At 44.4% G+C, this 27,404-nt stretch overlaps 1 protein-coding gene across 1 annotated transcript in view; it reads right to left on the bottom strand.

Moving 5' to 3' along the window:
* LOC147607560 (NADH-ubiquinone oxidoreductase 20 kDa subunit) overlaps positions 1 to 27,078 on the bottom strand; it is a 48,863-nt gene extending 21,785 nt beyond the window's left edge. Inside the window, exon 1 of the mRNA XM_086790297.1 lies at positions 26,619 to 27,078. Coding sequence (XP_086646423.1) covers positions 26,619 to 26,992 — 374 coding nt within the window. The 5' untranslated portion in view covers positions 26,993 to 27,078. The remainder of the gene's footprint in view (positions 1 to 26,618) is intronic.
* Positions 27,079 to 27,404: the final 326 nt, after the last annotated feature.

The following is a 27,404-nucleotide window of genomic DNA, read 5'->3' as shown; positions in this document are numbered from 1 at the left end:
CGACCCCTCCAACAGCAAGAGAGAGAGAGAGAAAGAAAGAAAGAAAGAAAGATTTTATTAACGTCTTCCAAAAGACCGAACTCGGCCTAAGAGAGAGAGAAGAGAGAGGCGTGTATCTCCCAAAGTGGAGTTGCCCCTTTTTCCCAAAAATATCCTAGTGGCCCCTTTCTAAAGTTTATCAAACTTACTAAGGGTCACTTATGCCTAGGGGCCACCCAAGGTTAAAACATTAAAAATATTAAAGTCCTTGGTCCCCCTTCACACTTGAGGACGTCCACAAATATTTCTCTTTGTCCAGGAACCCAAATGTGAATCATTAATTATTTATCTTGCTCACCAACCACCATGCCCACACTTGTGCTGTTCCACTTTCACAGGGTCATGACATGAAGACCCACTTGCCCTCATCATCGGAAACAACTTCGCCACAGCTCTTTAGATAAGCAACAGCCAACTCTCGAGGTTTGTCAATTCCCATCTGTTGGGCAATTGCATCAAAAGTGACCACATCAGCCTTGACATGAGACTTTGATTCTATGACCCTCTGTACATCAGGATCTCTTTGCAAAGCACGGAGCTCTTCAAGCTCATTCATCAAGGCATCAATATCCTGCTGATCCTCAGCCCTGGCAGATAACGGTGGATCGTTACCCGCCAAAGCCCCAACATGATCCCTGTCTCTATCTGCCTCCCGCATGCGGCGAATACGGGTGATAGAGTCCTCCACCAAATGATCAGACTGGCTGGCCATAATGTATCTTTCAGCTTTTCAGAAAGAAAAGAATTTTCCGTGCCCCGGAATCGCTCTCCGAATAGACTGCAAGGGTGCAACAATGCCCCTACAAAGACAGGAGGGGCACGAAGTCTTTCTGCACGCTCACTGCCGCTTAAACCAAAGGTAACCTCTTTCGAGGCGCGACAATAAGATGAGGGCTACCTCAGAATCCCAACCTTCTCTCACGGATAACGACTCCTTACAGCCATATCCAACATCATATTAGGCACATCTGTGTAGAAAGCCAGGCTCTGATACCAATGTAAACAGAAGGAGCACCTGAACACGGAAAATCTAATCAATCATGAAATCTGAAAATACACATATGCATACCAAATAAAACAAGATGACAAAGCTACAGAGTACACCACACTAGGGGCCAAAAGATGGGTTGAACCCCCCCCCCCCTTTCCCCTTTTATGGTTAGATTACCAAAAAGGAGTCTGCTTCCGATACAACTTTGCGGGTGCCCAGGGTTCACCACTGGCTGCACCTATTTCTTCCAATACAATATGAAAACAAGAAAAAAACATCACAATATCTGAATTTGCTGACAATTTCAGCATAAGTGAGCATTCCCGGCATCAAGCACATGCAGGACAACTATGGACAACCCATAGCACTCCCACATCAACCCGGGACAACTCAACATCATCTTTCTCCTGTCTGGCTCATAAAGCAAGTCGACCAGCCCTCAGGCTGTTTTTAGCAATCGACCAGCCCTCGGTAGCCACAGAAGAAAGCGACCAGCAGTTGTGCCCAAGCCTGCAAACCTCCGGTCGGAAGGAAAACTGTCTAGAAGCCCACGACCGGCTCTTCCTCCCTGTTTTTTAACCTCTGTCCAGCCTCTATTCAAGCTGTAAATCTGCCGGCCAGCAGTGGAGAACATGCAGAAGGAGTCGGCCAGCTTCTCCCATGCATATGGTGAACTTCAGTCGCAATGGATGGCTGTAGAAACTTGCCAACAGGCTGAAAACCAGCTGACTAGCCCTCATGCAATCCTGAAAACCATGCACCCCCCTCCAATCTGGAGTTTTGTCAATAATAGAGGCTTCCCCGCTGAAAATAGCCCATACGTGTGCTTTTTTGGTCCAAAAAGGGACACCTACATGAAGGGAGTCCAAATAATGTCTAGTGCCCAGTCTTTGGCCGCCGCGTGTATTAAATAAGTCCTACTCAATGTGTACTCACTTATAAGTTGTCCGGTCACTTATAAGTGAGTGTGAACCTGCATCCATAATTATTAACATGTGAACTCATAAAGCTGTAAATTGGGTTTTTGGGAATACTTACCACCTGCAAAACACATGTAAGACCACCTGTCAGTCCCAAACAGGTGTGCACATATACGTCCACAGGGTGCCCAAGCGTCCCCGGCCCCAGACAACGCAGGCAGAAATCTCAGGCATTGTCCTGGCAAACAAGACAAGTCATCCAAAGATAAAATCAAAGTTATGCACACACGAGTGAAAGAAACACCCATCTGCTCAGTTGTATCCGATAAAATGTCCAGGGCTCATGATCCTTCCGGAACCTTCCAAGAATATAAATACACAAGATCTCCAAGATAGCTAATCTCAGAGACTTTCATCATGTCAGGCTCCATGGCCATACATGTACACCATGTCCAGCCCCACAAGCCACACATGTACTATCATGTCAGGGTACACTAGCCATACATGTATTGTCATGTCAGGCTCCATATGCTACACGGACACACCATGTCACGCTACACCAGCCATACATGTATGTCATGTCAAGCTCCATATGCCACACATGAACAGTAGAAAAATAGAAGCTGTAAGGAATTTTGTGACACAAACCACATGCCCATTCAAATTCTACCTCATCTAAAGAGGGTGAAACCAAGAAAAAGAAGAGATGCAACAATTGCAAAAAACCTGGCCATCTCATTAAGGAATGTAGGAAGCACATTGAGAGTGAAAAGAAAAAGAAGCAGCAAGGTTTGGCTGCTACAGTGGACACTAAAGAAGAGGCTAACCTTGCTCATGAGGGCTACGCATTAGTGGTTACATGCAATTTGCCTGCTTCTTGTATGTCTATCTTAGTTGGAGATTGGTACTTTGATAGTGGTGCTTGTAAGCACATCAGTTCTTGCAAGAATCTATTTGCCAATTTGCAAGATTCACCTCCAGGTGGCATAGTTATGTGTGCCAACGATGCCTCTTACTCCATTAAAGGCATTGGCAATGTGGAGCTAACAACTTGTAATGGGGACAGTTTTACTCTTTGTGACACTTTATATGTACCAGGCATTAAGAAGAATCTCATTTCTGTTTCAGCCCTTGCATTATCTGGGTTTAAGGTTCAATTTTCTGACCATTGTAGCTCAGAGTATGACAGCAAAGATTCATCTTCTCTTATGCTTTCTGGGACATTATGCAGTGGCTTGTATAAGCTTGACATGTATGACAGGAGTACTCATTCTCATGATACTATGATTGCATTCACCTCCCATATTTTGAGTGACACTGAGTTATGGCATGCTCGGTTTGGTCACTTGACTTTCTCTTGCACGCTTGCAGAAGCAAGGTATGGTGCATGAGCTTCCTTTTATGCAGGTTCCATTCAAGCATGTATGTGAGGGATGCATTCTTGGAAAGATGCACAGGAATTCCTTTCCTAAAGATGGTGCTATGAGGACTGTCTGTCCATTACAACTCATTCATAGTCATCTTTGTGGCCCCATGAGGGCTCCATCTTTTGGAGGACACATGTACTTCATCACGTTCATTGATGACTACACTCAGTTTTGTTGGGTGTATGGTTTAAAAGTGAAGTCAGGTGCCTTTGCAGCTTTCAAAGACTTCCATCCCATGGCTGAAAATGCTTGTGGACACAAGCTTGTCACATTGCGTGCAGATTGAGGGGGAGAATATTTGTCAATGAGTTCACATCCTACATGCGGTTACATCGTATTTCCCATTAGTGTACTACCCCCTATACTCCTCAGCAGAATGGAGTTGAAAGAGAGATAATTATACACTTATGGAGATGGCATGTTGCATGCTCAAGAGCAAGGATCTGCCCAGTAAGTTTTGGCTTGAGGCGGTTATGTGCGCCAATTATGTGCTTAACTGTTGCCCCATTAAAGCCTTGGAATCTATGACTACCTATGAGGCATGGAATGGCAGGATTCTAGTGGTGACTCGTATGAGAGTCTTTGGGTGTTTGGCATATGTGCATGTGCCCACACAGCAAAGACATAAGCTTGATGCAAAGGCAATCAAATGTATTTTCATTGGTTATAGTACTAAGAGTAAGGGATACAGACTCTATGTGCCTAATATAGGCAAGATCATTGTGTCAAGAGATGTGCTAGTCATTGCTTTAGTTCCCCTTCGTGCGCGATCACCGCGAAGCCCTCGTAAGCAGCCCCAAATTCCCATCGTTGCCTTCCTCAACGCACTGTTGCCCGCACCCTGCTCTCTGTCGCCATTCGCTCACTCCTCACCATGTTCTCGCTGCTCTACCTTCTATTTTTCTTGCCCCATGAAATCGGCCTTCAGAAACTTGTCGGGCGGTGAGCACACTTAATCACACTTAAAACTCTTTACGAACTGGAAGAATAAACTTGGAGAAAGAAGAAAAAGAATAAGTGGAGCTAGAGTGCTCCTGCACAAAAGACCAATTGGCCCCAAAGCGTGGTGCCCCCGCAAGTATTTATTTATCACTTGAAGTCAACGTAGCCCTGGTACCATTCCCGAGAAGAAATCCCCTTGCTCCACCCAATTTGTGTTGTGGATACAAGAGCCTTGTCCCCCTTAGGAAAAAAACCTAATACCAGAGCTTTTATCTTATTAAACTCTTCTTCGAATAGCTTTTCCCTCTCTTTTTTTTAATTTTTAAAAAAAATACATAGCGCTTAGCGTTCAAAAAAATCAACGCATGTGTGTTTTTGGGCTGCCCGATGCTTTTCCCCATTGATTTTCCTTGCGCCTTTTGCTACCCGACGCGTTTGCGTTTATCTTTGCTGCGCCCGCAGCCCGACACCTTCGCATCTAGCTGCCCATCGCCTCTCTCTCTTGCTTGGGTGCGCTAGTATGACTGCAGCGCCTGCCGCGTCAGCTGCCTACGTGGCAACGCCTGCAGCCTGCCTATGCAGCCATGACCCACCGTGAAGTGCCTGCAATAACCATGACAGCCTATCAGCCAACCGCCACGTGTACCAACAGCAATCAACCACATCACCTTCTTGTACATGTGCCACGTGGCAGTGCCACATGTCAGCTACTGACTGGGCTGACCCACAAGAAGTCTTGAGAGAGAAACCGCTACACCTGCAGCAAGGTAAAAGAAAAACACACATATATGTACATGAACATGCACACACATGTACACACACCAAACATGTATCTGCATCCACACACGTGTACAAACTTACACATGCATATATAGGATTAACATGATCAGTGAATGCTAAACATGATTAAACATAATCACAATGCTTAAGAAAAAGAGGTAAAATACTCAGTCCTGTAACATACCCCCCTCTTAAAACAAAGCAATTGTCCTCGATTGTTCATTCAAAGGATCTGCCAATTGAAACAGAACCTAAGAGACCAATGAGAAAACTATGTCCTGCCAACTGAAACAGAACATCTGAATAACATAAATCAAGAGCATCCATCTCGTGAATAGTCATGTCCCCTTGGATGCTTTACCTGCTCCGCTCATGGCTATCCCACAAGACCCACGATCAACAGTACATCATGAACATGACCAGATAGCGACGTGAAACTTTTCCTCAGACTTTTCTTTCTTTATGTGCCAAAATCTGTTCTGGTTGAAGAATCTCATCTAGTTCTTCGACTTCTGGTTGTGTCTCATCAACTTGATCTATAGGCACCTCACCTCTAAAAGGTTTAAGAAGACTCACATGGAATGCATTATGAATCCTCCAATGATCCAGTAGCTGAAGACGATAAGAAACATCACTCATCTTCTCAATCACCTAAAAAGGCCCATAGTACCGCATACTCAGATTAGGATATAAGCTCTGTTTTGAAGGCACTCAAGGGTTAGGGTTAGGGTTTACACAGGTTCAAGCAAGCAAGCGTGGAAACCAAGATGAGAGAACACGACTTCCAATATGCTTCAATGATAAGAAAAATCAAGTACAATAGCCACATGATAGTGACCCTAAAAGATAAGTGTTCACATGTCCGGCCATAAATGTGCCGGGTGGACCAAAACACTTATAAACTGCATATAAGTGAAACTGAACTAAACTGGGGGAAAAAACCTCCACTAACTGAAGTAAAAAGTGCCCCAGTAACCTACTGAACTGATATCTCCTGCCTGGAGTCTCTCCCGAACAAAATGATAGTGAATCTCAATGTGTTTCGTGCGAGCATGAAACACAGGATTCCTGGCCACAGCAATGGCACTCTGACTATCAGTATAGATAGGTGTAGGCTCCTCCACTGAAATATCCATATCAGTCATGAGACGACGCAGCCAAACACACTCAACAGTAGTAGTGTAGGCTGCTCTGTACTCTGCCTCACAAGACGAAGTGGCCACTGTGGTCTGTTTCTTGCTTAGCCAAGAAATGCATGAAGCGCCAAGGAAGAAACAATTTCCACTAGTGGAATGTCTGGTATCAAAGTCACCAGCCCAATCTGAATCACTGTAAGCGTGTAACTGCATGTCACCCCCCTTAGGATAAAGCAACCCAAGAGACAAGGTACCCTGCAAATAACGGAATACACGCTTTACAGCTTGCCAATGTGACAACCGTGGGCTGTGCATGAATCTGCTCAACTGAGAGACTGCATACTGAATATCTGGCCTTGTATTACACAAGTAAATGAGGCACCCAACAGCCTGAGCATATGTAGTGGCATCAAAGGAAACACTGTCATCTTGTAGTGACAGTTTCATCCCAGGCTCCATAGGAGTACTAATAGGCTTGCAATCCTGAAATTTAAACTTCTCCAGAAGTTTAGCAACATAACGTGATTGCAACAACCCAATGCCTCTGTTATCCTGCACAAACTGTATGCCCAAATAGTAATGTACAAGGCCCAAGTCAGACATGTCAAATGTCTGTTGCAGTATCTCCTTAAAAGCTGCAATTTTGTCATCATTTGATCCCATGAGCAAGAGATCATCCACATAAAGACTGATGACCAGCAGATCTGTGTCTTCTTTCTTTACATACAGAGTGGCCTCTGATGGACTGTTCACAAATCCTTGAGTGAGTAGAAAAGCATCTATTTTTGCGTACCAAGCTCGTGGAGCTTGTTTCAAACCATACAAGGCCTTTTTCAGCCTGCAAACTTTCCCCTCATGACCATGTTCTGCAAATCCCATGGGCTGAAATACATAAACTTCCTCCTCGAGGTCCCCATGTAGGAATGCAGTCTTTATGTCCAACTGGTGAACAACCCAACCACGATGTGCAGCCAATGCAATGACACACCTAAGTGTCGACATACGGGATGTAGGAGCAAATGTCTCCTCATAATCAATGCCCTTCTTCTGTGCATAGCCCTTTGCAACTAGACGGGCTTTGTACCTGTCAATGGATCCATCTGCATGTCTTTTCAACTTATAGACCCATTTAGTACCAATGGCTTTCTTGCCTTTGGGCAGATCAACCAAATCCCATGTTTGATTCTTTTTAATAGAATCAATCTCATCCTGCATGGCTTTGTTCCAATGCACATTATCTCGTGCATTTACAAATGAATCAGGCTCATCATCATCCTGTAAACTGGCTGCCATAACCAGATTCAAATCCATGATGTGTGCATGCTCATTGGTCCTTGTTTCCCTACGAGTACGACCAGCAAGAGGACCCTCTAAATGGCTGTCCTGTAATGTCCTCAAATACCATCTAGGTATATGTCTGACCTGTGGTGCCTGCTGTCCCATATTTGGTTCAGCTTCTGGCTCATTTGCTGGCTGTCTAGTACCCTCATGAGTTGGATCACCAACTGTGGAATGAAACTCCATGGGTAGTAGACCTTCAAACACATCATTTTCAGCCTGATTTGCCTCATAACCAGCCATGGATAATTCTGATTTTTCATCAAAAATCACATCCCGACTGATGAATATCTTCCTGGATAGTGGGTCATATAACCTGTAGCCCTTGCTCTCACGGCTATACCCAACAAAAATGCATTTTGTGGCTTTATCATCAAGCTTCCTCCTCAACTCTTTGGGTATGTGTGCATATGCAAGACACCCAAAGATACGAAAATGCGATACAGAAGGCTTGCGGCCATGCCAAGCCTCAAAAGGAGTAATAGAAACCAATGCCTTTGTGGGACATCGATTCAAAATATGACAAGCACACATTACTGCTTCCACCCAAAAGATATGTGGTAGTCTTTTTGCCTTTAGCATACATCTAGCCATCTCCATGAGTGACCGATTTTTCCTTTCTGCAACCCCATTCTGCTGTGGAGTGTAAGGAGTAGTATACTGATGTTTTATACCTCTACTCCCAAGAAAGGAATTCAGCACATGTGACATATATTCCCCCCCTCGGTCAGAACGGAGAGTCTTCACTTTGCATCCTGACTCTGTCTCAGCAAGTGCTACAAAGGCCAAAAATGCATCATATACCTGTGATTTCTGTGTCAAAGGATAGACCCAGCATATACGAGAGAAGTCATCAATAAATGTTGCAAAATAAAAGCAACCACCTAATGACTTTGTCTGCATGGGACCACAAAGATCACTATGTATAAGTTGCAACTTTGCAGTTGCTCTTAGAGCCTGATCACGTGGGAAGGAAAACCTGTGCATTTTTCCCAAAATACATCCTTCACAAATATGATCTGGAGGCTTCTCCATGAGAGGTAGATCTGTAAACATATTATGTCGCTGCATAAGCATAAGACTCCCAAAATTTACATGCCCCATGCGAGCATGCCATAACTCCGCATCAACCATAGCTGGAGTAAGAGTGAATGCATGATAAGCAGACTGATCCACTGGCTGAAATGCATCCAACTGATAAAGTCCATGACATAATGTACCAGTAAGCATCAAGGTCAAGGCATTAGCTTTGTCTCTGACCATGCATTTATCATCATCAAAGTGGACCTACATTCCACAATGTGCTAAAGAAGAAATGGACAACAAATTCTTCTTTATCCCTGGTACATATAAAGCATCTGTAAGGCGGAGAATGGAGCCATCAATGGCTGTGAGCTGAATCTCCCCAATGCCACGAACTGGATATGAAGCATTGTTGGCACACTAAACAGTTTTGCCAACAGGGGCAGGGCCAACATGACTAAACAAATCCCTGCGAGATGTGATATGCTTTGAGGCACCACTATCAAAATACCAAGTACATGCATGCTCTGTCAAACTGAGTGCATGTGAAGACCAAGAGGCATCATAGCTGCATGTATAAAAACAGTAATCCCTGTCCTCAACAAAAGAAGCAATCTCTGGAGGAGCTTTAGAAGTATCATTAACTGACATCCCAGCTTCCTTTGCCTTCTCTTTGGCAATCCTCTTCCTACATTCCGTGATGTAGTGACCTGGCTTCTTACAGTAATGACATTTGCCCTTCTTGGGCTGTCCATCACCTTTCTTGGTATCCTGTGAAGAACCACCATCACCTGAATTTTGATTTGCACTCTTTGGCTGAGTTTTTCCTTTCCCCTTTTGACCTGTAGTAAATGCTTGTTCAGCATTTGTGTTCATATTCATATTCTTCCTCATTTGCTCCTCTTGTAGTAAGAGAGCAACAAGTTCCTGATACTTGAGGGGTTCAACAGCATTCCTCATGCTGAGGTTCAAAGAGGTATGGAAAGCCAAGTAAGATCTTGGCAAAGAGTGCAAGATGGTGGACACAAGCTGTGTCTCAGGAATAATCTCATCCACATTGATGAGTTGCTCTCTCAAATCCTGCAGCTTGTTTAAGTGGCTAGACATATCATCTCCTTCATTCATTTTCTGATTTTCCAGCTCTCTTTTCAAAAATGAGATCCTAGCCTCATTACGAGCAGCATACATCTGCTCCAAAGTCACCCATGCATTCTGTGAAGAGCCAGCTGAACGAATATGAGGTATAATGGACCTCTGTACTGACAATGCAATGAGTGACAAAGCTTGTGCATCCCTGGCATCCCATGTCTTTTGAGCATTTGTTCTCTGAACAGGCAATGGCTGTCCTGGAGCCTGTACCTGTTGTCCTCGTCCACGAGCACCCCCTTGGGGAGGAGTCTCTGGAGCCAATGGACCTGGACGTGGTTCATCACCACTAACAAAATCCCAAAGACCTTTTGCCACAAGCACATTTTTCAGCATAAAACTCCACAAGGAGTAGTTCGTGCCATCCAATTTGTCTTCCTTAGACAAATATGTGAATACATCACTTTGCTGTTGATTTGCCATTATGCTTTACGCACAATGTTGTACCTGTTTACCAAAAAACCCAATAACAGAAACCCTGATAACAACTGTACTCCACTGAATACAGTTCACCCAAATCTGCCTGCACTCTCAATCCTCTGAATGTGCAGCTCAATGCACCAATGACTGAGTAGAGCAGCAAATGGCGTACACAATGCCAAAATGCCCCAAAAATGCCCAAATTTGCTGCACCCAAACACTTCTGTATTGTGCAGGTACTCAGCAACTCAGTCGAGGTGCTGTACTGTTCATGTACTTTGACTGTACTATTGCAGTCGTGTACTACCAGTTCCACAGTATTGTCCTGGCGCAGTCTTCGAATCAGGTACAGTATACGCGTGTGCTGCTGTTTCAGGTACAGATGATGACAGGCGCACTCATTCAAAACAGGTACAAATGAAGGTACTGTAGGCGGCGCTTGACTGTTGCAATACCCGACTGAAGGCGACCAGGTTACAGAAGGCGGCGCACAGCTGTATGGCTGCGCTTGACTGTACGGGCTAGTACACGTATGCTGAAGGTGATGCAGGCGGCGCACAGGTGTACGGGCTGAAGGCCGACTGAAGGCGACCAGGCACGGGCAGGTACAGTATCTGAAGTCGATGCAGGTACAGTACCGACTGAAGGCGACCAGGTACTGAGGTTGTAGGCGGCGCTTGACTGTACGTATGGGCAGCTAATGCGCACGTTGAGCTGATGGCGGCGCACAATGGTGTGTACGTATGCTGTACGGGCAGCAGCAATGCAGAGCTTCAATGCTCTGATACCAATTGAAGGCACTCAAGGGTTAGGGTTAGGGTTTACACAGGTTCAAGCAAGCAAGCGTGGAAACCAAGATGAGAGAACACGACTTCCAATATGCTTCAATGATAAGAAAAATCAAGTACAATAGCCACATGATAGTGACCCTAAAAGATAAGTGTTCACATGTCCGGCCATAAATGTGCCGGGTGGACCAAAACACTTATAAACTGCATATAAGTGAAACTGAACTAAACTGGGGGAAAAAACCTCCACTAACTGAAGTAAAAAGTGCCCCAGTAACCTACTGATGATCACTAGCACTCCTCTGGGTGCATACACAGCATAAAACCCAACATGTTTACCCTTCATTTTCCTGAGTCTAGCCTTCTCAAATCTCAAAAGCACCCAATCACCCAAATCAAAAACCACTGATCGACGATGAAGGCTTGCTACTTTCCTCTGTTTCTCTCGAGTCCTTTAAAGAGCCACCTTGATCTTCTTGTAAGCCTCATCCATATTCTCCACAAAACGATCTGCCTCAAAGATCTTATCTTCTGTATGTAGGATCGGAGGTACTTTCTTCCCGCCTTCCACAATCTCAAAAGGTGCCTTACCTATCGAAGTGTGAATGGTGGTGTTGTAAGCAAACTCGACCAAAGGAAGATACTTTTCCCACTGCTCCTTCTGATCCGAAACATAACACTTTAGAAGATCCAGTACAACTAAGTTGGCAATTTCTGATTGTCCATCTGTTTGTGGATGAAGAGACGATGAGAACTTCAACGAAATCTTCATGTTCTCCAACAATGCTCTCCAAAATAAACTCGTCATTCGAGGATCTCGATCACTGACAATAGACGTGGGCATCCCATGGTACTTGAAGATATTTGTCAAAAACATCCTCACCGTTTGCTCTGCATTAATCTTCTTCCTGATTGGAATAAAATGAGCCTGCTTGCTGAAACGATCCACAATACTCCACATGCCATCATTCCCACTCTTTGTCGTAGGAAGATCAAAGATAAAATCCATAGCAATACTCTCCCACGGTCTATCTGGAATAGGCAAAGGATGAAGTAACCCAGGTGTCTTTTGACGATCATACTTCACCTTCTGACAAATGATGCAATCACGAACAAAAGCATCAACATCCCTGTGCATAGTAGGCTAATAAAAGAATGCCTCCAAAGCTTTCACTGTAGCCTCAATACCACGATGGCCTCCATAAGGCGGAGCATGGCATTCTGTCAAAACCTTCTGCCTCAACTGAGATGTGACACAATTTGTCATGCATCATCAAAAATACTTCCTTGAGAGAATAATGATCAACTCGCTCTCCTTCACTCAAACGACCAAAAATCCACTCAAAATCTGAGTCATGAGCATACTGTTCTCGCATATCATCAAGTTCATGATGAAAGATAATAGAGACGGCGGCCACATGTGGTTTCCTAGACAAGGCATCCGCAACCACATTCTTTTTGCCATCCACATGAACAATCTGAAAGTGAAACATGGACAAAAAGTTCGCCCGTCTCATATACTTCTCTGAGAGCTTCGTTTGAGTAAGGATGTATCGAAGAGTCTGATGATCACTCTAAACAATGAAATCAGCCCCAAGAAGGTAATGCTTCCAAGTAGAAAGAGCATGAATAATCGCAAGAAGCTCCTTCTCATACACTTGCAGATTCCTTTCTGTTGGTGATAGAGTTCTACTCTCATAAGCAATAACATGTCCATCTTGCATAAGAACAGCTTCAATGCTATTCCCACATGCATCACACTGTAACACAAAAGGTTTATGTAGATTTGGTAAAACCAAAACTGGACCAGTGGTTAGCTTTTCCTTAAGCTTATTGAAAACTTCCACTTTCTTCTCTGTCCATCGAAAATTTACATCCTCTTTGGTCAGGTGATGTAAAGGTAAAGCAATTTCTGCAAAGAATCGGATAAACCTCCTATAATATGAACAAAGTCCTAAGAAACTTCGCACATCATGTATAGTCTACAAATCCGGCCAATTCTTTATCGCTTCAATTTTTGTTGGATCCATCCCGATGCCATCCTTAGACACTATGTGCCCAAGAAAGTGAATCTCCTGCATGAAAAATTCACTCTTCTTTCCATTGACAACCAACCTATGCTTTTTGAGTTCCTCAAACACTTTGGTCAAATGCTCCCAATGCTCCTTCTCTGAATGAGCAAACATAATCATATCATCAAAGAAGGTGCCCACAAAAGCACGATGGGATCGAAAAATCCGATCCATCATTCATAAGACCAAAAGGCATGACCAAAAACTCGTAAAGTCCAAAAGTTGTCCTGAAAGTTGTCTTGTACACATCTTCTGGCCTGATGCGAATTTGATGATATCCACTCTTCAAATCAATGCGACTAAAGTAAGCTGCTCCCTGTAACCGATCCAAAATATCATCGATTCGAAGTATAGGGAATCTGTTCTTGATGGTAATCTTATTCAATGCCGTGTAATCAATGCACATCCGCCAAGAACCATCTTTCTTTTGTACCAAACGCACTGGTGAACAATAGGGCCAAGAGCTCGGCTGAATCAACCCTTTGTCCAACAGATCACGCACTTGGCTCATAATCTCTTCTTGTTGGGCTGCACTCACCCTATAGGGTGGCTTATTCGGTGGTGAACTTCTAGGAATCAAATCAATCCCATGAGGTATCTACTACCGCTTTAACTTTATGGCACCAAGGCATACCCAACAAAACATCACAACCCTCCAAAGGCATAATTTAGAAATCATCCTCTGTCCGTGTAAGTCTGCACACTGAGACGCAGTTTCCCAATGATCGGTGTAACCTTAACCGAATGTCCAGGACAAGCCAAAGTAGCCTCATGCAACACACCCATCTCCTCTGGTTTGACGTCCAACTTTGCCGCAAGCTCGGGGGTGATGAAGTTTGCACGAGCCCCAGGATCGAAAAAGATCAAAACCTCCTGATCTCGAAGTCTTCCCCATGCTCTGCACAACTCTGAAGATGCATCCCCTTGCTTCAACCCTATCAAGTTAGATACTAGTCCGGCGGATGGTTTCTGTTTCTTTGCTTTAGGCTCTTCCTGTGAGTCATCTGTGTTGTTAAGTGCTCTCTTCGGACACCTATAGTACCAATGTCCCTCTTCTCCACAAGAGAAACATTTGTTGGTAGCTATAAGTTCTTTCTTTTCTTCATTCGTCCTTTGAGGTAAGGACTGAAATTTCCTCTTCTTGGATTGCCCCTTCTCTCGAGGTTCAGTGTCTTTGTTGTCCTTTGACTCCTTGGCCTCTTTAAATGCCTTCTTTGAGAAAAGACGTTGATCCTTAAATCCTGACATCTGCCCAGTAAGCATGGCATATCCAACCTGAGCATTTTCTATCATCTGAGTCATATTAATGACCTTTGTTTTAATGCAATAATCACGAAGCTCCTTGGGTAACCCACAGCAATATGTCTCTACCTGCTTGTCATGTGCATCCCGCACTTGGATGCCACGTAGACATTTCTGTACAGAAGGTGCAGGACTTGGGATGGTGAACTGGTCCCATGTGAGCCCGGTCCAGGACGAGTCAGCCAGGGATCCATCTCAGTTGTCCGAGGTCAGGTGTGCATTGTCCTGCACAGGAGTCTAAGGTCAGGTGTGCACTGTCCTGCACATGAAACAGTGCCAGTCCGCGCTGTGAGTCTCCCTCTGGAATGATGTCAGTGACTCTGTGTAACTAGTATGGTACCGGATGCCAGATCACTGGGTAGTTAGTGTTTAGGACAAGGGGCCACTGTTTAGGACAAGGGGCCAGCCCATGGGGCTACCCCAAGTCGTAGTGTGGGCATGGGGATGGTGTGAAACCACCCCCATGAGGGCCAGGAAGGCCCTGGCTGTACCCACCAGCCATGGGTAGGCCATGGGGGCGCTGTAGGACAGGCCCATGGGCAGGCCAGGGGTAGCCAACTGGTTATCCAGCCCTGGGAGAGGTATAAAGCAAGTATGGGGCAGCCCATACAGACTGCCCAGCCTCCAGAAAAGGGGGTATTCAGTACCCAGCCTCCCAGGCAGCAGGCGCCTAAGTGCCTAGCCCTGTTTCCCATGCGCATGAGTGCCCAGCCATGCAATAAAGTGATGCGCAGCATTTTATGTGAATATTTTCAGCATTTAATGCTGGAAATGCACTCATGGGAATATTTATTGCTGGCCGCCTACAGTAGTACTGGCCGACTGCTGTAGTAGGGGTAGTATAAAAGGGAGAGCCCACAATCCCATTCAATCATCTCATTTTCTCACCAAGAGCTCAAGCATAAGAGGCTAGACAAGCCAAAAGGGTGCTAAGCAAAGGGGTGAAGGATTTCAGGTCAAGGGTAGGGAATTCCCAGCCAAGAAAGGTCCAAGACTTCTGTATTTTCTTTCAGATTTACATCATTCTAATAAAGCAAATACACCATCCGTGGTGGGGGCCCTACAGAGGGTATTTGGGACCCAATACTGTGTCCTCTCCATCTCTCTCTCCCTCTCTCTATTTTCTGCACATCTCCTTTCAGTTGGTGTGTTAATTTCCGTCGCGAAAAGAGTGCTGATTTCTGAGTATTGAAGTTACCGATTCTTCTCCGAAGCTTCCGCATGTTACACTGCTCAACCAATGACACGGGCCTAAAGGATGTGACCGGTAGCAAAGCATCCCAAAATTTCTTGTTATACCCTTCCAGATTGCTACAATCTCTCGAATCTAATCGATGCCAAGCTGTCATAACATCCACTTCAAAAGTTAGTGTCAACCATAAAGAAGAGAAGATTTGCTTGAACTCCACCCAAGTGCTAGGTGCTATTCCCTAATGAAGAAGTCTCGACCACCATTGAAGAGCATTTCCCTTTAGGAAAGAAGCTGCCTTTCGCACCTTAGATGCCTCTGTGAAGTTACCACCAAAAAATGCCCCATCAAACTGTTGAATGAATGTGAGAGCCTTCAGACGATCCTTTGCACCATTAAAAGTATCAAACTTCCCTGCAGCACCACCCTCTTTATGATCTTTTGGCTTCTCGCCCTGAACAAGATTATCATATGGATGTGGTTTGAGAAAAGAATTGCCCACAGCATTAGATCCCATGTCCATCATACCACCTCCCATACCATGCATACCAAAAGCACTTCCACCACCACCACCAAAAGTTCCATACATACCTCCTGGCATACCTCCATGCATACTTGGCTGCCTACCATAGCTCCCAGTCATGCCCATGTTGGGTACACCCGCACTAGTTCCAGCCATAGAATTAAATGTGTCGACCACAGGCTCGCCCCTTGAAAAAGTTGACGATGAATCCCAACAATGGAACCTTGAAACCGGCCTTCAAAAACTTGTCGAGCGGTGAGCACACTTAATCACACTTAAAACTCTTTACGAACTGGAAGAATAAACTTGGAGGAAGAAGAAAAAGAATAAGTGGAGCTAGAGTGCTCTTGCACAAAAGACCAATTGGCCCAAACGTGGCGCTCCCACAGGTATTTATTTATCACTTGAAGTCGGCGTAGCCCTTGTACAATTCCCGAGAAGAAATCCCCTTGCTCCACGTAGAGGAGATCTCTTGGGATACAAGAGCCTTGGCCCCCTTTTTATACAAGTTTAGGGGTGAAAAGCTATGCTTTTCCCCCTTAAGAAAAAAAACTAATACAAGAGCTTTTATTTCATTAAACTCTTCTTCGAATAGCTTTTCTCTCTCTCTTTTTTAATAAACAAAAATTACATAACGCTTAGCGTTCGAAAAAATCAACGCGTGTGTGTTTTTGGGCTGCCCGATGCTTTTCTCCATCGATTTTCCTTGCGCGTTTTGCTACCCGACGCGTTTGCGTTTATCTTTGCTGCCCGGCACCTTCGCATCTAGCTGCCCATCGCCTCTCTCTCTCTCTCTCTCTCTCTCTCTCTCTCTCTCTCTCTTGCTTGGGTGCGCCAGTATGACTGCAACGCCTACCACGTCAGCTGCCTACGTGGCAACACCTGCCACGTCATCCTCTGCAGTCACCCACCGTGAAGTGCCTACAACCATGACCCACCGTGAAGTGCCTGCAATCGTGACAACCTATAAGCCAGCCGCCACGTGTACCAACAGCAGTCAGCCACATCACCGTCATCAAAAGAGTACCATGACTTTCAGCGATTCATGCGATTTCTCGAAGACGAAGAAGTCCTTGCTTGGAGAACCAAGAGAAAACAAGACCAAAGAAGGACTCAAATGTTTGAAGATTTCATCAAGGATCGAGCCAACAAAGCCAAAGGCCAATCACCATTGCAAAAGGATCTACAACTATGGATCTATTTCTACAAGGATGTTATTCAGAGGCCTACTTTCTTAGATGCAGCTTCTTCAAGATAGGTAAGGGAAAGGAAGGCAAAGGAGACTGAAACCGGCCTTCAGAAATTTGACGGGCGGTGACGCACACAAAACACTTCATCACCCATGGGGACCTGGAAAAACAGGGGGAGCTAGAGTGCTCCTGCAAATAGTACAAGGACACCGATTGGCTCCAAAACACAATGGCGCCCCTTGCGGTATTTCTTTACTTGAACAAGATTTGAGTACAAAGTACAACTTGTAGAATCCTCTACCAATAGGATCCCTTTTAGCTTTTCACCCAAGACTTCCAAATAAGAACTCTCGCTATTACAGCAAAGCATTCCATAGAGAAGGCACACCTGTACGACACCTCCTTGCTTGAAAAGGTCTTCTCCATCTCTATCATGGATCCCACAACCCTTTCCCAAACAGCAGTAGGGCTGTACCAAACCACATGTCCTTCCTATAGTTAACCTCGAGAAAACTAGAACTTGTTCACATGAATTCCAAAGACATGTTTTCCACATGAAACCAAAGACCTGAATCTGATAAACCATAGACCTGTATCCCATAACCATAGGCTTGTTTCCTCGATACCAAAGTCCGATTTCCTCTTGAAAACCAATGTCCTGTTTTCCATGACAGATAAACCCATATATGCACCATCCAATCACGGTGCCAAAAACCCAGGGTTGTTTTCCATAGCACCAAGCGAGAGAAACATAGAGAACCTGTAAGCAAATCCCTGAGCACATAAAAGTTCGACATGAAAAGAAATCACAACATCTCTCCCATGAACATTGTCTCGTGCATCTATAGCTTGTTCTCTTGTTCAAAGTCTCTCGTACATCCATGACACACAAAAGAGAAAACACACCAGGCTCTTATGGTGAGAGAGAGGTTATACAGTGGTCGGCTGTCTCTGTCCAGCAGCGCTTCCCCCCTGTTTCGCCTCCCCCATGTTTCGCCTCCCCCCTGGCGCCTCCTTCTGGTTGCCCGACTGGCTGCCCGTTGCTGCCCCTTGCTGGCTGTAGCCCAACCGCCTGGTGCCTCCTTGCTGGCTGCAGCCCATGCGCAGCAGCACCTGGCTGAAGCCCACCCGGCGCCCACAGCCATACGCAGCCCTACGCAAGATGATGCGCCCGCTTGTGTAGTCGCCTGTACCACATACACACAGCCGCTCCTGTATATACCACGCGTTGCATGTCAACTCCACATGGCGACCACCTCAAGGAGATGCCCATACTCCATGCGCCAACCTTCGTCTATTTAAAGAGGCGATTCGCTTTTCAAAAATGCCAAAAGCAACATTAAAAATGCATGCCTCAAAATAATAATAATGTTTTTAAGTCATCAAAGGTTTAAAAACCTTATAAACTCAAAAACTCCCTTTTGTCCTCTTTTCACACTTTGGCCTGGCCACCCTTATGAGTTTTCTTTTCATATCCAACCGATGCTTGTTCACACTATCCATCCCGTGCCCATGCCCACCTGCTTGTTGTCTAGAGGGAAAAACACAAGGTCGTAACAGAGAGACATCAACCGACAAGATGGACTTCAAGTTGAGAGAGAAGAGCGTCAAGTTTGATGCTTTTCATGGAAAGCAGGATACCCAGAAAGCTTTATCCTTTGTTAAGCAATTTGCTACTTTTTGTCATGTGCACAATGTGTATCTACCGTGTGCTACACGCACACAAGACTAGCTTCGAGGTTTGGGGAAGCTTGAAGCTAGGCAGGCTGATTGGCGAGCTGAGTTAGGGATAGACTAACGGGCGGGCACCCAAGTATGGACGGGCGGGCGCCCAAGTGTGGACGCTCGATGACCGGCCAAGAGCCTATAAAAGGGTGGCCAAGGTTAGTCATTAGTTCATAGAGTCTTGCGTGTCTCTGTGAGAGCTCTATGGTCAAGAGCCTGGATCTAGTGTAGACATGCACCTGCTATATGCAACCGAGGCCGGTAGCAGTCTCGAGGCCCGCAAGGGTAGCTTCGTGGCGGTATGGGACGTCACGAGGTAGAGAATTGGTCGGTACGTCCATCTAGTTAGCTCAGCTCGTGGCTCGGTAGGGACAGCCAAGACTTGTGGGCTTGCCCACGACTGTCAAGGTTGGGAGGCGAGTCAAGCATGCACCCCCTTCACGTTTGTTTGGTTTGTTTGCAGGTTTCGAGTCTTGTACCAGGAGCGTTCTACGAGGTGATCCTTGTGGGATTTGACACTTTTGGAGGTGACAACTACTCCGAAAAGTCAAAGCTTCGCATGGTTCGTATGTATTTGAAGGATGCCACCTTGAATTGGTAGCTAAAAGTAGTACAAGAAGGGACCGAGCCAAAGACGTGGACTGAATTCAAGACTTTGTTCAACAAGAAGTTTCTACCCGCAAACTTTGAAGCTGATGTGCGAAGGAATGGGATGAGGTAAAGCAAAAATGGGAGAATGTGGCTCGTCACACCAAGCTGGCCAATCCGCACTTGGCTGATCTGCTGGAGAGAAGAATTGCCACATTCATGATCACCTATTGTTTCTGCAGATAGCACAAACAACACCCAGTGCATACAAGGGGAGGCTATGCGGCAATCCAAGTAGATGATACCAACCCTCGCCTGGCAGATTTTGGCATATATCCGGAATGGCATAGGGGAGTATCTGACAGTCCCAGAATACAGTTATCAGTACCAGTGCTCCCTGCCAACACAACGAGTGGATCCCTTATTCATGCCACTCAAAAGGCGCCTGACTCCACTCCAATTCCACGAGGCAAAGAAACGGGATTCTAATGTCTGCTACAACTTCCCACATGGGATAGTTGATTCCATCCAACTTGTTCTCCATGGACAACATGCTGAACAATTCATTGGTGTTTCTGGACATGTTGCACAACAAAGGAATACACATATGAAAGTGTATCTGACACAGGGATTACTGCAAGGGAGTCAAAGTACTTCAAATGTCTATAGAGGAATACGTAAACTTACCAGAAGCAGGTTACGGAATTGGCAAGTACATAGAGCAAGAAAAAGCAAAAAGTCAAACTAGGTTGACCGCAAGCCAGGGACACCACTGGCAAGAGGAGACTGAGCCGGACCAAAAAGCTAAAAACCGTTTTTCCAAAAAGCAACTCCATGGTCGAAAAGCAAGGCCCCGAAGTTAGAAAAGCAAAGTTAAAGGACTTTGACAAAAGTAAGTAATATTTTATTACAAAGTGGAAAGCAAAGGGAAAAAGGCAAAAGCAAAAGCTTAGTTAAGCTTTTGGCAAAAAGCAGAGCCCTCTTCAAGTATAAAAAGGCTAGAACCTGTCATGTAGCATCATGAAGGAGATCGTGGAGTGTGTGTGGGTATCATTATGATCATGGAGAGCTTCTTCTTTGCCATCAACACCTTCTCCAACTTGCTTTTCAGATGTACGAACAGTCCTAGACTTGTATGGGCATGTGCATGTGAATGGGCGAAACGGACGCATGTATGGAGCTGAACAGACATGTGGGGAGTTGTACAGACTGAAAATTTCAAAAACCCTAAAAATAGCTTTTTCGAGGTTTTTATCGTTTGAAAACCATTAAAACATGTTTTATATCAGTTTTCTTGCCAAAAAGAGCTTTTCCATGGTTTTCTTCATCGACAAGGCTGTAGGAGTTGTGGAGATTACTCATGGGATGAGCTAGTGATTCTTGGACTAGAATTTGGACTTGGAACTTGGACTTGGACTCGGATCTGGATCTGGATTTGGAACTTGGACTTGGATATTGGATCCGGTACTAGCTCGATGAGAGATACTTGTGGATCATCCCCGTGGTGTGCTCGGCATCAGAGATCCTGTGCCTTGACATCGACTTGGATATCCTACATCGGCATATCTGTTTGTTTTGTATTCGTTGATTGTATTGATCTTGGCCAGCGTGCCCATGGATTGTTCTTGAATAAATTTCTAAAGGTGGGTGGCACCTATTCCCCGTTCAGTGTGGTGTACTATGCAAGATCCCTATTCCCTTCTCTCTGTCCCCTCTCTCTATCATTATATCTTGGATATGTGGTTGAATCTGTCACAGCATGCCCCGCTGGGCTTACATCACGTGAATAAGGCCGAGCATCTTAGATGCTGGAGGGTTATTACATCCTCTAGAGATCCCTTTTGGGAAACGAAAAAGTATTTCCATGGATTTTATTGTCGAGTTACCGCGCACCGACAAAGGGCATGATGCTATTTAGGTGGTGGTCGACAAACTAACAAAGATGGCGAGATTTTTACCTGCAACGTTAACCGTGAGAGCAATTGATTTGGCTTAGCAGTTTGTCGAGCAGTTATTCAAATTAGATGGGTTGCCTGGCGACATAGTGAGTGACAGGGACTCCAAGTTTTCAGGACACTTCTGGCAACTAGTTTTTCAAAAATTGGAGACTACAATGAGTATGAGTTCCTTCAATCATCCTCAGTGTCACCCACCTATGTTTGTGAGAAACCCTAACCATGTACATGGAATCTTGTATCAAGAATCTTGAAGATAAGTATAGCTTGGACATGTTGTCTGACCTAGCACGACAAGCTTCATGATTAGACATGAGTTCTTATTCTGGTGAAACCCATGAATGAACATGACGCTTCCATCCCTGAGCGGGAAAGTATGATTGGACATGCTTCCCATCCCTGAGTGTGGAAGTATGATTGGCCATGGACATACTTCCATCCCTAAGTGGGAAAGTGTGATTACTAATTAGACATGTTTTATAAAGCATGATGGACTATGCACTCTTACCTTTATGGGAGAGGGTATAGATGGATACAAAGTGTATTGAACGGATGGTATTCACCTTAGGCACATGCACATTAAGTTGCTTTAAGAACTTGCATTGAATGATGTTTTGGCAATGTGTGAACACCTAGGCATTCATCCTTATGCATCAAATGTATGCATGTTACTGCTTGTTGATCTAGCTACTTGTATTTTGCAAGAGGTTAAGTATTCTTATACCTAACAACTTTCAATTTCAACAAATTTTAAAGATATACTAACTTTTAGGATCAAAATCTGATTTAAGGACTTTCCCTTCATCTTTTGGGAAAAACGGAGGTCAGAATCAGAATCAAAACGGTCAAAAACACCCAAGGGAAAAAAAAAAGCATGGCGACGAATCTGCTCGCCCATGCCCGCTAAGTAACTTTCCCTTCAGCTGAACATGCAAACTCATTCTAGAAGTTTAGTTATCAGAATCTCTTTCTATTTCTTGAAGGAGGAAAGTTACTTGTGAAGAACCATGACTTTTTATTTTAAAAAAAGAAGATTAGACCATCTCTTTCTATTTTGAGAAGAGAACTATTAAGAAAGTTTCTCATGCACACTCATTAATTCCATCTCTTTCTATTTTCAAAAAGGGAGATGCACTTTTAGAAACCATCTCTTTCTATTTTCGAAAAGGAGGAAAGAACTTCACTATAAAAAGAGGCTAACTATCCTCATTATACACATGTGAGAGGAGAGGCAAGAACTTCATAATCATTTTGAGAGAGAGAAACAACACTTCGAGCTTGAGAGCAAGAAGACAAGGAGACTAAAGCTACTCTATCAAATGCGGAGATTCTTTTGCAAAAGAGAAGACCATCACTTCGTGGCAGAGGTGTTGCCCAAGTGTATGTGAGAAAGTGTTTCAAAGCCCTTGAAGAAAAGCTAGCTGAATTCTTCTTCAAAGGACTACACTCTTATGTGCATCCAACACACAAGAGAAGACAACTAGTTGTGTGATCCATCGGAAGGCCATTGGGGTGACACACAGACGGGTGAGTTTCTCCAATGTATCGTAAGCCATCACGTACAAATTAGGAGATTCCAAATCATTGGTTTTCAATCTTGTTTGATGCTGATACCATGCTGAATTTAATCAACCAATACACTTTCTAAAAATTCTAGAGGAATAATTTATATACCTGTGAAGGGGCCCGGCCATTCCGAGTCTATGTTGTCCACTTTCTCTCTTCCATTCTTCTCTCTCTCAAGTGATTGCTGAAAATTTTGAGTGGTTTGCTTCAAAATTCAGCAACGATTAAAGTTGGCTAAGTGTGATTAGCATTGGATAGTTTGTTATGCAACTACCGGGAGTTTCACTCAGTCCGATGGGTAGACGAAGAGGGTGAATCAGCTTCTAGAGGATATGCTTTGTGCATGTCTCCAAACGACCATTTCATTGGAAGCGATGCCTTGCGACATAGCGAGTGACAGGGACTCAAAGTTTTCTAGACACTTCTGGCAACTAGTTTTCCAAAAATTGGAGACTACGATGAGTATGAGTTCCTTTGATCATCCTCAATTCGATGGGCAGACGGTGAGGGTGAATCAGCTTCTGGAGGATACGCTTCATGCATGTCTCCAAACAACCATCTGATTGGGAGCAATACATCCCAATGGTCGAGTTTGCCTACAATAGTGCTAAGCATTCGGCTACTGGTGACAATCCATTTATGTTGATGTACGGTTACCAACCCAAGTCTTCGATAACTGTATCAAGACTCAAGGGTATAAAGATTGATGCGGCTAGAGATTTCTTAGCAAATATGCAGGAGATGCTAGTCAATGCACAGGAATCTATCAAGAGTGCTCAAGATAGAGCACAGTTTTATGCTAATATGAAGCATTCCCCGAGGGAGTTTTCCGAGAGAATGCTTGTTTATCTACGGATACCCAAGAGTTCTAAGACGTTACAAACGGGGAAGGTTGGGAAGTTGTCCCCTAGATACTATGGACCTTATCGGATCTTGAAAAGGATTGGTAAGGTGACTTATGAATTAGAATTGCCTCGCCTCCTAATGTAAAAGTTCATCCAATTTTTCATGTAAGTAGACTCAAGAAGAAACTAGGAACTAAGGATAACGTAGTTACACCTCAGAACCTGGTAGAGGTTGAGGACTTGTCCTTTGTCCCATATGAGCCAGAGCTTATACTGGATCTCAAGGAGAGGAAGCTTAGGAATAAGTTGATTCCTGAGTATACGATCAAGACAGACTGGGGATGGAGAACTCGACTTGGGAGAGACAGTTGCTAGCTTGGAGCAAAAATTCCTTGATTTTGTTTCCTTTCCTAGAGAGAAAAGGTCTTAGGAGGGGAAGTATGTTATGTACCTAACACTAACCCTCAGGATTAGGACCTAATCTAGTCAAGGTTGGGGAACGGTAGGATTAGGGGAAGATCATATGCAGGTTATGAGAGGCTAGGGTTCATTATTAGTGATAATCCATGGTTACTGGGTATTTATAACTCGACTGTTATTCATAGCGGCAATAGTCCCTATATAAGTTACTTATGGGTTATTGGTAATTCATTCAGCCATGGACATGGCGTTCACAAGCGGTCTTGCCAAAGGTCCCTTAGGACCAAGCACTGGTGGTATGGGACAGCAGGGCTAACTGGCTTGGCCTGTGGGGAGTGGAACCCTAGTCCCTAGCTCGAGGGTGATTCCTGATGGAATCTACAATTGGGAGGTGAGTTTGACCCTTCTGCATGTACTAACCTTGTGTGTTTAGCTTGTGTATTAGATGGTTCTAAGGGGGCTTTACAAACATCCAAACTTGGTCAACATCCTGTGCAGGTAGTATTGATTCTTCTCCTCGTGCACAATAAGCCAACATACACAAATTTTCATACGTGAAATTGCCAAATAATAACCATAAGGAAAATATCAATCAATGGGGAACCTAGTACAACCCGTACAGCATTCTGGACATCCGATGCAGGTAGCACAACAAATACATCAGGCTGGTAGAGTATTTAAGGCATCCGCCAATGTTGGTAGTGCAAGTATAGAGGCTGGTACAACATGTTGCTAGTATCAGCTATATCATTGGTCCTAATGGCATTGCCTTAGACATAACCAAGATAAGGCCGGTAGAGTATTTAAGGCATCCGCTAGTGTTGGTAGCGCAAGTATAGAGACTGATACAACATGTTGCTAATATCAGCTATATCATTGGTCCTAATGGCATTGCCTTAGACCCAACCAAGATAAAGGTAGTGGATTAGTTTGCACATGCTCTTAAGCTAAGCAATCTAGTTGCATGAAGTACTCTTTTTTGTTGCCTAAAATAAATTCTATGAGAGAGAGAGAGAGTGTGTTTTTCAATTCCATTGTTTAAATGGTGCATTGTTAACCGATTTTGCTATACTCTTAACAATTTGACAAAGTTTGTGATACAAACCCTATCTCAAGGTTTTCCATTGTTTAAATGGTGTATTGTTGACCGCTTCTACTATACTCTTAACAATTTGACAAAGTTTGTGATACAAACCCTATCTCAAGGACAAGCCCATTTTTTATCCACCACAACAAAAGAGCATGAGCAACAAACCCCTTCCCTAACCAAAATTAAATATGTTAATCTCTCATATTGCCTTTATTGTAAATAACACAAAGTCTAGGCACAATATGAGAATTTGCCAGCCACACAGAGCATACCACGAAGTTTGTGATACAATCCCTAGCAGAGAGAAACTAGTCTAGCTTTGATCCACATAAAGATTGATACAACCAACTTTCCTTTATAATTATTAGTAAAAACAGTTCACGTAGCTCTCTTTCAATGTATAGAGGTGGAGGGAGGCCTAGGACATGAAGGCAGTAGATAGAGCAGAGCAGAAGCCTACAGTGGATGCAAACTTGGGATGGAATAAACTCAATGGGGAGAGCACGCTAACTTACTTTCAGCTTCACTTACGAGCACCAGCCCCTACATTCTCTTAGAAACTCTATGCAGTGCACAAAACAAATGCTGATGCAGCAGATGCAAAGTTAACAGCAAAATGGCGGCAAAAAATACAGTATCAATATGACCAACAGATGCAGAAGCAAAAAACCACACATCCAGCTGAGTGAAGAAGTGCATGGCTATAAACCAGCACCATTCAGCCAAAAAGTTCGCGGCAGAACCAAGCCTGCAGCAATCAAATCGCCCAGCATACAGCCCCCATGGCCTAATAATTTTGACTTTTTGAGCATGTTAAACCAAAGAAAAAGGAGTCTAGCTTTAGAAAGAGGGTAAAGAACCTCACGGCATACGCAAACAAGTGAAGATAGAACGGTGTCCCCAGCCTAATAGAGAGTTCACATGCTTTCTGCTCTGCTGGTGTGTGGGGCTTGAAACACCACTATGAAATGATTCTGAATCTTTGAGGAAGCACAAATCTCTTGGAATGCACTTCTATCGATTTTGGATCTTTGGTGAAAAAATAGCACCAGAGATCCTACCTATATCTGAAGTGCGTGCATTGCCTGCAGACAAATATGGGCGAGAGAAGAGGGCGGGCAGGCGGGGCGGGGGGCATCAAGTAAACACAATTTGCACAAGTATCTCAATTTGCACATACATCAAGAGAGATAAGATGCTTACTTGCGCAGAGCGGGAGCCATTTTGTTAGTGAGGGTGCCCGCGACGATCATGCAGTCGGACTGCCGAGGACTAGGTCTGAAGATGATGCCAAATCGGTCCAGATCGTAGCGAGCGGCGCCCGTGTGCATCATTTCCACGGCACAGCACGCCAGGCCGAAGGTCATGGGCCAGATGGAGCCCTTTCTCGCCCAGTTCATCAGCGCATCCACCTTGGAGATAACAAAGTCCGCCGATTTGGAGACGCCCGCCGGAGGCGCGTGAGAAGGGACGGAGGGAACGTCCGCCGCTGCGACCATGGCGGGGGAGACTGTGTGCAGCAGGCGAGGGGTGGAGCCTGCCGCCATGCGGGCAGCCCGCGGTAGCAAGGTCGCCATTTTTTCCTGCGCGGTTCGATTTCGCGAACCCTTCGATTTTGGAGCGATAAGATTGACTTCGATTTTGAATGGCAATAGAGCTTTCAAAAAATGCCATTCTAGTGTATTTGTATTAAGAAAAAAACCATCGAAGATTTTAAGTAGCCCTTATTTTAAGAAATAATTTTTCATGTATGCGAGCCAATCTACATATTGTAGAGATTTTGAAACAAAAACAGAATAGATTTAAGATTTGTTTTTATTTTAATTGGTTAAAAAATATGTTTTTTGAGTCTCGAGCACAACCATAAGTTTATTCCAAAGAATATCCTCTCTTTTTTTGTCACGTGCACGTATGCATGCACACATATGCATAAGCAAGGGTTCATAATGCACATGCACACACATATGCACGTACATACCCACATAAATC

Source organism: Cibotium barometz, chromosome 55 (genome assembly GCF_041138505.1).
Source record: "Cibotium barometz isolate CiBa-2024 chromosome 55, ASM4113850v1, whole genome shotgun sequence".
In the NCBI taxonomy this organism is placed as follows: Eukaryota; Viridiplantae; Streptophyta; class Polypodiopsida; order Cyatheales; family Cibotiaceae; genus Cibotium; species Cibotium barometz.
Note: the sequence above shows the minus strand (reverse complement) of the source record. Positions and strands in the feature narration are given on the sequence as shown.